At 33.2% G+C, this 15,598-nt stretch overlaps 1 protein-coding gene across 1 annotated transcript in view; it reads right to left on the bottom strand.

Annotated features, from left to right (window-relative positions):
• The window catches only part of LOC104909957 (CUB and sushi domain-containing protein 1), a 66,167-nt gene that overhangs the window by 20,402 nt on the left and 30,167 nt on the right, over positions 1–15,598 (bottom strand). The window contains exon 11 of the mRNA XM_019613635.2: positions 14,122–14,310. Within this exon, the coding sequence (XP_019469180.2) occupies positions 14,122–14,310 (189 nt within the window). The remainder of the gene's footprint in view (positions 1–14,121; positions 14,311–15,598) is intronic.

Genomic DNA, 15,598 nt, shown 5'->3' with positions numbered 1-15,598 from the left:
AGTCACTACTACACAGTAAAGAAAAGAGTAGAGTAGAGGAAGAATGATGTGTTTCAGCCTGTTGGCTCAGGTTGAGTTCTAAATAAAGACTATTCCATGTCTGCAGTGTACATTTCATCACAGAAACAAAAACATCCAAAGAAATAAAAAAGAATAACGATACATTGTTCAAACAAATATTCAAAGTAATTAAAAATGGTCCACCTTATAAAACTCTCAGTTAAGGTATAATACTGATATGAATGTACAATTTTTAAGGAAATTTTATTATTTATGCCTCATTTTTCAGTCTAAGGATAAAATATACTGTATTGAATCCAGGTTTTCACATAATCATTATTCAGACCTTATTGAGAGTTTGGCATAAATAATTTAAATAAAAAGACATTAATGTATAATCATAAAGCAACAGATATTTTTAGAGAAGAAGAGGTGATTGTTTAAAATTGTCTCTTTCTTTATTTTTCCTGCAAATTTTAAAAAGAGTCTTAAGGTTCATAGGACATTATGATATTCATTTTTGGAAGTGTGGGTTTACAATTTTGTGTGAACATGAGTATAGTTTATCCATTATATGTGTAAAGAATCATTCTGAAAATACACTATGAAGATACACAAGAAAGATATACCTTAAAATAAATACATTATTTTAAACATACTCAGGGAATGATGCATGTTTCATATTTACATATCAAATATCTAAGAATCTTGGATTTGAATTTCAGAGGCCTTGATACACATGATTAAAGCTTTTCACTTTTGAAGAGGCTGAAGCCAGTGAATTATTCTGTACTTCCTCTCTTCAATAAAAGCAAAGAAAAACAGGAAGGAAAAAGAAGAAGGAGAAGGAGACTGTGAGGAATAAAAGGGTGGATAATAGCAGGACAAGGGGAAATGGTTTTAAGTTGAGGGAGGGAAGATTTAGGTTGGATGTCAAGGGGAAGTTCTTTACAGAGAGAGTGGTGAGGTGCTGGAACAGGCTGCCCAGAGAGGTTGTGGATGCCCCATCCCTGGCTCTGTTCAAGGCCAGGTTGGATGGGGCCCTGAGCAGCCTGGTATAGTATTGAATGGGGAGGTTAGTGACCTTGCATATGGCAGGGGGCTTGGAGATTCATGATCCTTGAGTCCCTTCCAGCCTGGGCCATTCTGTGATTCTGTGAGGAATGCATGAAAAGCTGGAAGAAAAGAAGAAAGGAGTAAAGAAAGAAAAAGCCACAGTCTTGGAGTATTTTTCCTTTATGTTTGGCCTTTCTTTATGCAAGGTGAAGGAGGAAATCTACTGTAAACTGGCTCAGGTTTCTTGATATAAGTTAGAAATCACTTTCTGCCTTAAAGTAAAGATTTATCTTCTCCTTTCTTAACAGAAAGCAGAGTGCTGAAAGTTAGCCCACTGCCAAACCTCAGATAGCTGAACTGTTCCTTTGTAAGGGAAGGTGGCATGCAAGTCTATAGTGACTTTACATTGTTTGGAAATTGCAAAGAACACTGGAAGACAGAAAAAATGAACTATTTCATTTTATATATACTTATACATAATATACACTTCTTTGGTAAAAGATGTGTCAAATATGAGATCCATATTACATATGGATTTATAAATACATATATTTTTTGCATGTATGTGTGCATATATAGCTATTTTTGCATTTGATTTTGAGGAAGTATGTGGAAATAATTGAATTTATAACATGTAGTTCAAAGCAGTGCCAAGAAGAATGCCAAATTTAGACCCTTACTACTTCATGTCTTGTGCTTACTGAACCAATACTCTAAGCAATCTTCATGCAAACAGATGTTTGCCTAAGGGAATCACAGAATAGCTTGAATCGGAAGGCATCTCAAGGATCATGAGGATCCAACCCCCCCTATTGCAGTCAGGGCTGCCAGCCTCCAGACCAAGTACTAGATCAGGTTGCACAGGGTCCCATCTAATCTGGCCTTGAACACTTACTTCCAGAAGTGGGGCATACACAACAGGTTGTTCTCTGGGCAACCTGTTCCCGTACCTCACCACCTTCTCTGTGAAAAAACTTCCCTGGTATCTAATCTAAATGTTTCCTCCTTCGGTTTAAAACCATCCCACCTTGTTCTACCACTAACTACCTGTGTAAAAAGTTGAATTCCCTCCTGTTTATAATCTCCCTTTACATATTGGAAGGTCACAATGATGTGGTCTCCCTGGAGCCTTCTCTTCTTCAGTCTAAACAAGCCCAACTCCCTCAGACTGTCTTTGCAAGAGAGAAGCTCCAGACCTCTGACCATCTTTGTGGTCCTCCTCTGGACCCTCTCCAAAAGCTCCGCATCTTTCTTGCGCTGGAAGCCCCAGACCTGGATGCAGTACTCCAGATGGGGCCCCACAAGGGCAGAATAGAGAGGGACAATTACCTCCCTTGACCTGCTGGCCACTTCTCTTTTCATGCAGCACAGGATAGCATTGGCTTTCCAAGCTGCAGTGCATGCTGTTAAAGATACTTGACAGGGTATTTATTTTCCATTGGAGCTGCACTGGTATCCCATTACCTTCCTCCACCAAATAAATAAAATATAGAAGTAAAATGCTGAAGCAGAAAATAAAAATACTGTGTTTTTCTTACATGATGTTCATATAGCATCATATGTTTTGCTTAAATGACTGGATTTTAACCACTGTTAACCATAAGGCACATGCAGGAACAGAAAAATTGCACAATGAAACTTCCTGAATCTGGACATGGCCAAATTTCCTATTCTGATAAATGTATGCTTCAAAGTTTTATACTATGACAATTTGTATCTGTGAGTAATGATAATGATATACAAATCAACAATAATAAAGATTAGAATATAAAGTTAATGTAATATTATCACCCTTCTAAAGTACATTACTTTCTGCAATAAGCAGATATGCTGCTTTCTGTTGCAATCAAGTAGTTATTTACTGAAATTCAGTTGCAATGTAAAATTCTTCTAAACCAAGTCAGCACTCATGTACCTACAAGCTGTCCTATCCAAGTGCATTCCCTCAGAAGTGCTTATTTCCTTTTCTCAGATAACTTACAAATATTATAACCTGCCATTTCCTTCTTAATCATGCCAAAAGGTTGTTCCGGTCAAGCTTTTCAACACATCTCATCTGCCAATAAATCACCAACTCAGCCTCCATAAGGATTTACAAAGCATAGCAAGCCCTTTTTTTTAATTTCCATCTCTGATTTGGAAAATTATCCAAAAGATAAGACAGTTCTGGTTAAGGTTTTCTTGTCACTTTTCACTGATGTTAGGATATCAAAGAAGGTCATTTTAACTGGATCACCTAATTTCTTTGCCTTGAGGAGGTTAGAAGGATTTATTTATTTATTTATTTATCAGTTTGTTTTCAGATAAATGCTAGCCGAATCCATGGAAAATTCATTTCTCTCCAGACCTTTGGAGCTTTTTGGTCTTTGTCTGAAACTTCACAGATCTGGTGCCCCAATACCTAAAATAACTTTCATTCATGATCAATGCTCAGATACACTAAGCATCTTATGCTACAAGGACTACAGCTGAGCATTTGTATGACCTTTCCTTCACACTGCAATATAGAAATGTGTGAGAGTTTAGAAATTTAGAACAGCAACCATGAACAACAATATGCAGCATGTGGATTCGTCAACAGGAAAACCTTATGTGTATCTCCACTTTTTTATGCATCAGAATTTTACTGAGTGGTACAGGAAATGCCATGTTATTTACTCTAAAATATCTACAGTAAATAGTACTGTTAAAGCTTTTTCATTCAGTAATTAACACATACAGCCAAAATATGTGCCACCTAAAATCAATTTCTCTTCCCTAGGAATTTTAAGCATGCAACTCCTACTTCTGCTTCAGATAAATGTATTAGAAAATCAGTTAGTCGCAAACTGAGCAATTGTTGGCTAACTTATTTAGCATAATGGATAAGGCATTAAGTAGGAGAGGAAGAACACTTCTTCAGGGAAATTCATGCTTTAAGCAGTTGGAAAATAAGATTCTGAAATGGCTCATGCCTCTTGGCTACCAAACTACTACACTTGAATATTCATGTTCACCTCCATTTTTACCACCTCTGAAAAATCTTTAGTTCTTTATGCAAAATGAAATGACAGATTTTAGCCACGTTGTCATGATCATTCTGCTAGGAGGTCTCAGCTGTAATTAAAAAATCAAAGATTAAACTATGCAATTTTTGAGTTAGGAAGAGATACAACTCATCCATTCTCAGTGGATGAAAAATAAAAAAAAACTTCCTCCAGTTCAACAGACAAGTCTTATTAAGTGATCCTTACAGATGACTTTATTTGGGTACAGAGAACTTCATTTGTCACTCACATCACTACTATGTACAACACTTTTCAGATTTCCTCCAACTACACCTCTGTTTTGGCAAGATGCAAAATAAATTGAAATTTACAATTTTTTTTTCCTATCAACATGGTCAGTGTCACCTAAGTCTTTAAAAAGAAAAGATTCATTTGTCACTTTAAGTAAATTGATGTACATTTTAGGTCAAATACATATTTTAAATACATTCTTTGTCAAAAACAAACAAACAAACAAAAACAACAAAAAAAAACAGTAACCCAAGAGTATGTCCAAAAGCCTGTTTTGAGCAAAATTAGACAAAAACTAGTTGGGAATTTTATGTCAAGAAAGCAAAAGCCTGCTAATTCTTTAGATGTCAAAAGAAATGAAAAGAAGCTGCCATTCAGAAGAATAGGAAAAAACTTCTCTGCTTTAGGAAAGACACAGGACAACTGTCATTAACTCATAGACACTGTTTTTTGAGGCTGAGAGATAAAGAAAGAAGTGTATGCTCTGGTAGAAGAAACATAAAATAGTACCTGATATCTATCAAGATAAAATTAAGAGGTTGTTTTGGTACTAAAGGGGCCTGATTTCTTGGAAATAGGCTATAAATAAAAAGTTAGGAAGACTTAAATATGAAACATTATTTAAACTGTAAAGAAATTAGATTCTAAACACTGCAATAGACTGAACAATCACGTTCTCTCATGTGAGATAACTAACGTGTTAACTCACATTAAGTATCCCAGCTAATACAGTTCTCAAATTTGAATGAAAATTATAAAACAATAATTAAGACATTTCAAGAAATATGTATGATTATTTCCGTTATTAAATATTGGATTTTAAGCATCTGTATTTTAAGAAAAGAAGATGCCTTTCTGATGTTTTCAGTGAATTGCTGTGCATTCTTAGCTGAGGATGGAGAGCCTGGGATAATGACCTTCTTTAAGAATACACTCTTATTTGTGCAGTTAAATTGTGTTGCAATTGAATTGTAATGAATACTACTTCCATTTAACTAATTTATGAAAAATGTGCTCATAGTGGGAGAGAGGTTTGTGCTTTTTGTTTCTAAAGGACAAATAGATAATCTAAAAACTGAAGTTTCAAACTCTCTACATAGATTTGTTTGTAGTAGCTTTAAAAGTTAATGTCATCTATATGACTTATAACAAAGCTTAAACTAGCATAAACTAAAACTAAATTTGCTCTACATTTGTCAGTTAGTGATATGGCTCTAATTTAGACTCTTAAAATCTGGCAAACCCTGAAAGTTTACCAATCTGCAGCATCTAAATGGAAAGGCCGTTTAATTTTTTTTCTAAGAAAAAAAAGTTGTATGATATTGAGTTTATGTTTCAAAATGTGACAAGCAGATAAAAGTAGGTAAACCTAATTCCTCATCACAACTTTAAACCTCTAGTCTTTCAAAATTAATTTTATTATTTATTATGAAATAAAAAAATATTTACTTCTGAATTCCATGGATAATACTACTAGTGTAAAAGACCTACATCCACAGGTAAGAAGTTTTAGAAGAGGAAGTACATATGCTTTATTTTCACTAGTTTCTGATTAGTCTGTTATAACCTTGTTGAGGACTGCAGCAGACTGGAATAATGCTGCCTTATTAAACTGCTCTTTCATTGTCTTGCAGGGAGAGAGATTGGTCTGGAACAGACACTTGACTCCATTCTTTGTTCTTTTGCTTAAAAAAGTCACTTAAACTCTATTTACATAAATAACTTTATTTTTCTCCTTTCATTGTCTCACTTAAAGCAAGATAAAAGGAAACTGTGGAAGGCAGATCTTTTGAAGATCATCAAACACTTCCTGAATATGAACACAGAGGCTATAAAGCAAAAATAAATTCATATTCTTGAAAGGCTTTGAAATACAGTTCATGTAAAAATGTAACAATAACTTTGTTTAAGGCAAAAGTTTATTTTACTACTTTTCCATACATCTTGCTAAAAGGTTTGACAGAATTTTAAACAGATCTTCAATGCAGAGATCAAATAAAAGTAGTATGTTGTCAGTTTAAAGGCTCCCCTGCTGCAAAGCTCTTCTATTGAGTATAGAATATCTTTGTTGTTTTTGCAAAATAAGGCAGCAGGTCATAAAATATGAGAACAAGTTGAGCTCAGTAATTAATTAAACTAACTGACTGATTGAGGAGGCTCTAAAGCCCATGCCTATGCATATGGCTTTAGTAATGCATATGCAATATGACTGCTCTCAAGCATACCTTCAGATACAAACTCAGGAGCAATGCAAAGAGATGAAGCTTCCTATTTATGTGAATGCCACATAAAACCAAAGCGTGTGTGAAATTTGCAAAGCACCTCTGTTACACAATGTGTTAACCTTTGTAACGCTTTGTCTCCAATTCTTCAATCTTTCACCTATGAGCCCCATAACTTTCATCTGCACATTGCCAAGTTGTGTCAGTGTCTTCTCTACAGTATCACAAGTGCTCTTGTTTTCAACGTGCACTGGTGAATTCTAAATTATTGTTGTACTGGGTTTCTCCCAAAAAGTATTGCCATGGATGATTAAACTGTACTGTTTTCCCCCTACTTCTCACTTTTTGTCCCATGGGTTTTAGCCTCCAAAAAAACACCACGTTTACCTCGCTGCAAACCTTAAATTCATATCAGAATAGAGTCAATATTTTTTTTTCTTCGCAGCAAATATTACACAATAATATTTGACATACACAAACTTAACTAATCAGTCTGAAGCACACACACTATTGCCCTCTGCCCTATTCAGTGCTAACAGCATCAAAGACTGCCTATGAGGAGATTGAACAGGTCTGCTTACAAATAGAAGCATGCTAAGAGAAAGTAAGATGCTGGCTTTACTATCATTGCTGTAATCATCATTGTTGCCGCCACTCTTATTGGAGAAATATTTATCTGGCAATAAGGTCCTTCTTCTTTCCAGCTGGTGCTCAGAAATGACTTCTTTTCTTTCTCTTTTTTTTTTTTTTTTCACCAAGATAGATTTTGAATCAAGGGATGTCATCAGCAATGGATCACACTAATAAAATGTTTGCAAATAAGTCTCTCCTTATGTTCCTTAAGAAAACCAGTATCATGGTGGAGAGGTTAGAAAATCTTACTAAAGACCTTACTGAAACATTGCACTGCAATGTTGCTCCAATTGCACTCTTGCACAATCTTGCTCCGCAATTTTTGTACCATTCCATTATGAAGAATAATGGAGAAAGAAAGACAAAAGAGCACTAAAGTTCTTTCTGAGGTCTTCTGAGGAGCTTTCAATCCGTATATCAATGACATAAGATACTACCCAGGTTCTCAGAACAAATCCTATTACATTAATTGGGGATTATAGGCAGAATCCAAGGCAAGGACTTCTGTACTCCTTTTTTTTTCCAGCCTTTTGTTTTCTGCCTCCCTCTTTCTAGTACTATCTAATAATGGAATATGCAGATACCATCTCTACACTATTTATCTTATCAGGAGGAAAAACAATAATAGTATCCACAACCTCAAAATGAAGAAAGAAGGCAAAAGAGAGGTTGAAAACAATTCTTGTTCCTTCTGATTATAGGTAATTAAAATTTCATGTCCAGGTCACATATTAAGGTGACTATGTCTCATATCTAAACTACTCCTTCATCTTGAAAATAGATTCAGAATTGCCACTGTACACCAAATGATATTAAATTTTCAGTTTTATACAGACACCTAAAATCTGTAAGTAGAGATTTGCACCTTATTTTGAAGATTAATTGACAGTAACACTCAAAACACTAACTTGAACACACGTCCAATTTTCTGACAGTAACAGAAAACTCAGTTGCATTTATAAAAGCACATCATCATAAAATGAATAGGCAGAAATTTTCAATGTTATTAAATAACATAAATAAAATGCTATTAAATAATTTTACTAAATATGTTATATTGTATAAAAAATTTAACAAATTAAATGTGACAGCAGTTAGATACAATACAGTGGATCCTGCGTACATGCACATCCTTAAGATCTTCACAATCTGAAGATTTATAAATTCAAATACAAATGTTAAAAAATTTGCTCATAAGTGGCCCCACATAACTTAAATGTATTCTCTGCATAAAAACACCTGCTAAAAATGAATAGTAATTCTTAAGATTAGTTCAATGTCTCAAAAGTGAACTCCAGATTTAAATTTTACACTACAGCAAATTTGAAAAAAACGATGAATCTCAAGGGTCTCAAAGAAATCTCCCAAACTATTCAGGCTAACAAGATTCCCACTTATGTTTCAGTCTCCATGGAAATTAACTCAACGTTACAGTATGACAAAGTTTTTTAATTGCAATTGGTGGTTTTGCTATGAATACTAACAAGAGTGTTAAAAAGAAACAACTTCTTAAGTGTCAGCAATTTATTTTAGCACTCTATCATTAATTATTCACATATTATTTACTATAACAACTGAACGTGATAAATTAATGATATTAATGTGCCAGTGAACAATACCACAATGAGGATTTTACTCACTGTAAATATACAGGAAAAAGAAAACTATTAGTAAATACAATAAAATAATCATATTTTCTTAATAATTTCTACTGCTTCAATTTTGCAATTAATGTTACTGAGTATGATAGAACAAAATAAATTTACCATTTTTTATCAAAACTTGTCTTATAGCAAAAATATATATATATATAGTGATCTAATAAACATAGATTTTGTGTATTGTGCCATACAGAGGTTGAATTATAAAGTAAGAAATTTTCTACACTTGGGCACAGTACCTCTCACTGTAAAGGCCTTGCCAATCAGTTTTCCACACATTTCCTTCAATAATTAGTTACCATGTCATATTTGGCAAGTGGGTAGGCAGGCAGAAATGTTTCACCTCTTTCAGAATTTTAGCCATACTAAATCTAAAAGGCACCCTCTTACCCATCAGTGGATCATTGTAAATGATGAAATGATGTCACATTTCAAAACGTATTTAGGTGATAATCTATATGTATATCAGATATATGCATTCAAAACTGCACCTACTTGCAAACCACCTATCTCTTCAAATGAGTATATATTCACTGGTTACTCGTTTTATGTCACATTTCTGCTTTTGCTCATATCTTATCCTTCGTCAAAACAGAGAAGATACCTGTCACTAGTATCCAAATATATATATCATCATTTAACTTCTCACAACTCTGATAAAGCTTTCTAATTGTGTAGAAGGAAATGGGAAATTCATAAGGCCATAGACAGAGTTCTTCACTGTAGCATGACAGTGAAATCTGTGAACTACGGCACTGAGCTGCAAAAATGTATTTTGTAGAGGGAGGTCAGGGGAGAGTTGCAGAATAAAATAGGGAGTATTTTCTGCATTCTAGATCTATTGCTAGTCTTGGTTCACTGAACGGTTATTTCCAAATTTTCAAATATTAAAAAAAAAATCATTTATAGAAATGTTTCTTTTAATTTAGGACTTCCTTTTTTAACAACAGCACAATTTTACAGTACAGAGTGGTAGAAAGCTCCTGACTAATTTGACTTAAAGCAAACAGAAACGTAAAAATATATAATTAAATGAATAGATTATTTATTTATTTATTTTTTAAAATGGGATATAGGGGATCTGCCTTTATAACAGATTTTCCAGATAAATGGTGTGGTTACTGTTTAAAAATTTAGTGAAGACAGGAAGAGAAGCCAGAAATGAAATTTCAACAGTCTCCTTTATGTAGACTTTAGCTTTAGAATTGACAACCGTTCCACCTCCTTTCTGGACCCCAATATTTATTAAGCTCTTAAGCTCTGGAGATACGTAAAACTGCATAACCGCCTACAGGCACTGCTCTTGGATCTGTAATCTAGGGGAACCAATTCCAAAGTGGGTTTTGTCCTCATGAAAAAGTATTCAACTGTGAAACTGTAATAGAATTGCATAATCATAGGTAGAGAAAAATTGAGCTATTACTGGAAGAGTAATTTAGGCAATTCTGTTCACACAAAATTAGTATAAATATATATTTACATTTTCAACTACATCAAAGCAAGTGATAAAATAGGAATAAATTATATACGTGGATGAAGTATCAACAACAATTCTTAACCACAATTACTAATCAAATGAATGTTTTTGAAAAATATACATGTATTTCTAAAAACACTGGAATACTAATTGAAGCAATCATAACAATAAAACAACGAATAATAATGCAGGATAAGATGTCAATGAAGGAGGAAAGCAAGATTATTGTTTTCTCTTTCTAAATCTCAGCTAGACAAAAGATAATCAGAGGAAGCTTGTCTGTACTGCAGTAGCTAGTTTTTAGCTAAAAAACATAAAAAGCCTACTTACAAAGACAAAAAGTGATTTTATATAGTAATTAAATTATTCAGAAGTAAATTTGGAAAATGAATCACACAACACATAGGCAAGCACACTTATTACAGCTATGTGCCAGGTGGTAATACTGACAAACATATAGGTGACAAGCTGTTTGAGTACAAAACCAGATTTTGGTCAGTACCGAAGGTTATGGATTAGTTCAGTGACATTTCTTCTTCAAGCCACTGTACATATGTATTTTCTCGATAGTCCTGTACCAGGATTGCTAGAAGAATATCTTTACCATGACAGTACACACAGGAATGCAGTCCTTATTCTATTCTGTGCATCACAATAAAATTACAATGAAGCAGTGTTTCTCTCTCTCAGTTCCCCTCACCTCACAATCCTGTCAATTCCACTAAATTTTGAGGAGTGGAGCGGAAGACAATACTGTGAATGTACTTTTTAAAAACATATATTGAAGAACAGTTGCATAAAAGTAGGCTGCCAATTTTTTTCTTTCAAAAGACCATCTGTGTCCTTTATGCTGTCAGTAGTACAGAAAGTTCTCACTGTAGGATGTTTGTGGGAGTTTTGTCAGAATCACTAGTTAAGACCACAAGATAGCTCTTCTAAATGCATTTTCTATATGCAGAAAGATGGGAAACTCTTAATATTCTTGTGTGAAAAGAGATTGAACAGTATCACCAGCAGATATCAGCTACTAGTATATCTGATGGAGAAGCTGTCATTGGTACTTGAAGCTCTTACAGGAAATAAGATTTCTTTATGAATGACTCCATTATCTTTCTTTTTTTTTTAAAAAAAAAAAACACAAATGCGGAATGGAAATTTTTCTGACAGGAAAATAGTAGGTACAGTTGGTATAGACAGTTGGAAGAAAGGGATCCTCCTGAAAAGCCATGTCACGAAGGATATCTGAAGAATTGTTTCCACAGGAGAAAGTATTATACAAATCTACTGTTTGGACTAGGATAAAGTTAATTTCATTCATAAGAACTCATATCATGCTATTGGTTTGGATCTAAGAAAAATAGTACTGATATCACACTGATGTTTTAGCTATTGATAAACATAGATAGCATCAGCACCTTCTCTGCTTCTCAAGCTGCCCTGTCAGCAACTAGGGGGTTCTAGTTCAATTTCTAGTCTATATGGAATGTCATTATAGCTAGTAATTTTTTTCCAAACTAAGCCATACTAATTTAATTGTTTCCAATAAACCTTCTCTTATTCTAACAAATATCTCTAATAGTAAGTAATAAATTTGGAAATAGACAAATAACTTTCCAAGTAAATAATATTATCACTTTAAAATTAGTAACAAATATATCAGAAAAAAAAAAAAAAAAGCTTACATAAAATGAAAACATTCTGTCAGACTTGTGAAATTTTAAAATCCAATACAAGTAATTCCTTTTTTAGGCATCTAAAGGATGCCTGGAGACTGATTCATCTCACTGTAAAGCAGACATTGAAATCTAGGCTTTCTGTACTGACTTTACTGACAGTTATCAGTAATTGGAACTCGTACACATGTACACAACAAACCTGAAAAAGTCTAATTCAGAATCTGAATCCCATCCACTAAAAATTGCCTGCAGACTAAGAACACCTACTCAGTTCATAGTACTGGAACAAATTAACTTTTTGGTACTCGATAGCTGGTGACAGATGTACTTTCGTAACATGTACATCCCTGAGGAGTTAGATAACAAGTTTGCATCATTTTGTTTTCATATCTCGTCATATTATCTTCTCATAATATCCAGTGATTTTACAGTCTTCCAGAACTGTGGTTATTTAAAAGAAAAAAAAAGTATTTTTATTTTTTCTTTGAATTAAGACATTTTGAGACAGAGATTATAATTGTTTACATAAACTAATATTTTTGCCATTCTATATTTTTATTATATGAAGAATCATACTTTTTAACTAGCTCACTGTATTTTTATATGACTCTCTAGAAATGAATGGCAGATATTAATATTAGATAGAAACATTTTTCTTTCTTAAAATCCAGGTTTCTTCTGTCAGCCCTCAAAATATACCAGTGATTAGAAAAAATGACTTGTATTAATGTTCTTAATATGTTGACTGCATCAAAATCAGCTGCTTCAAAGAACTTTAGTAAGTAATTATAACAGTAAAAACGCAGTAGCGATAGTTTTATTTTTAGTTTTAAATGCACATGGATATATCCTGATGTTATCTTGATCAAGCTTACTTATTAAGAATAATTTTATTGTTCAATTAGCAGTAATATTTTCTTAAAGAAAAGAAAAAAATAGCTAGTTTTCTATTCGTATACATGGAAAGCTATGGAAATGTTTAGTAGTCTTAAAAATTGGGAAAAATAGAATTCTAAGTTCAAACTGAATATGTGGATATTCTTGTACTGAAATATGCACACTTTAAATTGATCTATGATAATGTGTACTTGGTTATTCAACATTCATGATCAGTGTTAAGAAGCCACTGTTTTTTTCTAAGAATAATCTAGCTGAAAATAGCGTAGGATGTAAAACTTCTATTTAAGAAAAAATGGCAAATTCTGTACAATACTGGCTCCACTTTCATTGATTATATAAGCCCAGGTCATTAAAACATAATTACAAATACTTCTCTTTTTTTTTGCTATAAAAAAAAGGATGAACGTATTTTATGCTATATAGAGTGTATGACTTTCAACATTTTCCAGATATAGATATGTACTTTTATAATAAGTAAAATAAACAAGACAAAGGGGACTGTCTTTCTTAATTAAATAAAATTGTATTTAAAACAATTGTCTTAGGACAATCCATTTAGAGTCAGATGTGTGGAATTATTTGACATTTCAGAAGGATTATGTCAACAGTAGCTGATCAGATATACTTCAAACAGTGATGATAAGATGATCTCATCAAACCATATACAGATACTGTACAAATTTTAAAAATCCAATCCTTTAGTTTCTCACAAAACAAAAACAAAAACATTTTGTTCAACCTGAGCATGTATTTACTGATTTTTAAAAACAGCACATTTAAAAATTACAGTTTACAATACTATATTACAGTTTACAGCTTATAAATTATAAAAAAAAGAACTTAAAGTTAAAATAATATGAAAAAAAGCACTTAAAACAGTTTGGAGTACTCTTATAAAGGTTGTTTCCACCGAGACGTAAATTTTGTTTCTTTACCCTGACAGGCTATTAAATTTGTATCTTAATAAGGACAATTGTACAGTTCAATTATTGTATTTACATTTTTTCTCACAAGACATTCTGATCTTATTTTCTCCCACAGTTCTAACTATTCTTCTTTCTTATTTTAGTTCTCTAAGTAAAAAAAAGTGCATTACTTATATCTTCAACTTGGGTTGAATCTGTTGAACCCAAGTGCTTTCTTCTCTTCTCAGTATCCGAAACATGACATGTGCTAATAACGACTTGATGAATGAAATGAAAGCATGTGACCACCTACCCACACACCTTGGCAGAGGTGCACTCCATACACGCCGACCACCGCCCAGGCAGGTAAGTTTATTAGCACCTTCCAAGCGATATCCAGGGAAACAGGAAAAGATCAAGGAGTCTCCAACACCAAACTGAAAGCCAATTCGCCTGCTGAAGGCAGGAACACCAGGATCATCACATGGCTCTAGATCGTATTCTGTAGACAATAAAACAGACTATATAAATAAATGCGACACGATTTTTGCATGGGTTGGAGCGGAGAAGCTTGCCAAATTAGTTGTAGTATGTCATTACACGCTGCTTCAAAAACATGCATTTCAGAATCATTTAATCTACTAAAACCAGCGCTATATTTCTGTTATGGCAATATATACAGTAATTATGTATCTATTGCATCCCACCCACACTAGATTTATTTTTCTAATTTCAAAGAGCTGTAATCAGCTTGTACTATAAGTGTTTTACTATAATTTTGTTTAATTACATCTTCAGTATATTATTATTGGTTCATTTGGTCTGAACTCCCAAACAGCTTTAGAAGTGAGAGAGTTTAAAAATTCACTGCATAATGAAGAAAATCTAACAAAAAAAAGAAAAAAAAATACAAATGTAAGGTCATGAGAATTGAAAGACATATGGCCACATTTTAAAAAACTGTGCTTCATTTTCCTAAGTAAAACTGTCTTCTTAACCTAGCAAACTGTTTGCGTGCTCTTTTGAAATCAAACAAGCATCACCCAACTGAAAACAAATATATATATATATATACATTTTTCAAAATAAGTTTCTAAGTGTCTGAATTTGTGTCTCTTTTGTAACTATGAACCGGAAATAACTGGCAAATCTATGGAAACTTAAATTCATTAGAAGCAGCAAGAGTGAAGCCCTCAAATGCCCCCTAAGTTGTGCAATTGTTTCTTTACCATTACTTAAATGTACATAGTAAATGTATACACAACAATATATGTCGTAGAATTCCTGTTATTCTCAGAAGGAATGATAATCTTGGACTAACAGTACAGTACAGATGTGTTAAGTCATACGTTTCCAGAACTTAGAATTTTACCTGCAGGATCTGGCGGGGTTTATAATTTCTTTCTACTACTCAGGATCTTCCCAAATGAGAGCAATAATATGGAAAGATTCTCTATTTTGTTCAATAAAGTCAGCTTTTTAGTATAAATATATACTTTTTTTTTTTAATTCTAACATCAGCCTTTGATTAAAATTTGCCTGTGATTTTGAGTTAGCACACTACTGCTTATTTACAGTTTCTTCCCTTTCACTGAAACAGTTCCAATTAGTTTCCTTCTTCTGAAGACTTACTGCTCATCTTTTTTTTTCACTCTATTTTCTTCCAAGCCACTTTTTCTCGTATAATAATTCTCTGGAAACAGGGAAAATTCCTTAAAAGAATTCACCAACATCTTCTAAATGTCAGCTGATCTTCTAAGATACAGACTATACATTTTATTTTTTTTTTT

This window comes from Meleagris gallopavo, chromosome 2 (assembly GCF_000146605.3).
Source record: "Meleagris gallopavo isolate NT-WF06-2002-E0010 breed Aviagen turkey brand Nicholas breeding stock chromosome 2, Turkey_5.1, whole genome shotgun sequence".
Lineage (NCBI taxonomy): Eukaryota > Metazoa > Chordata > Aves > Galliformes > Phasianidae > Meleagris > Meleagris gallopavo.
Note: the sequence above shows the minus strand (reverse complement) of the source record. Positions and strands in the feature narration are given on the sequence as shown.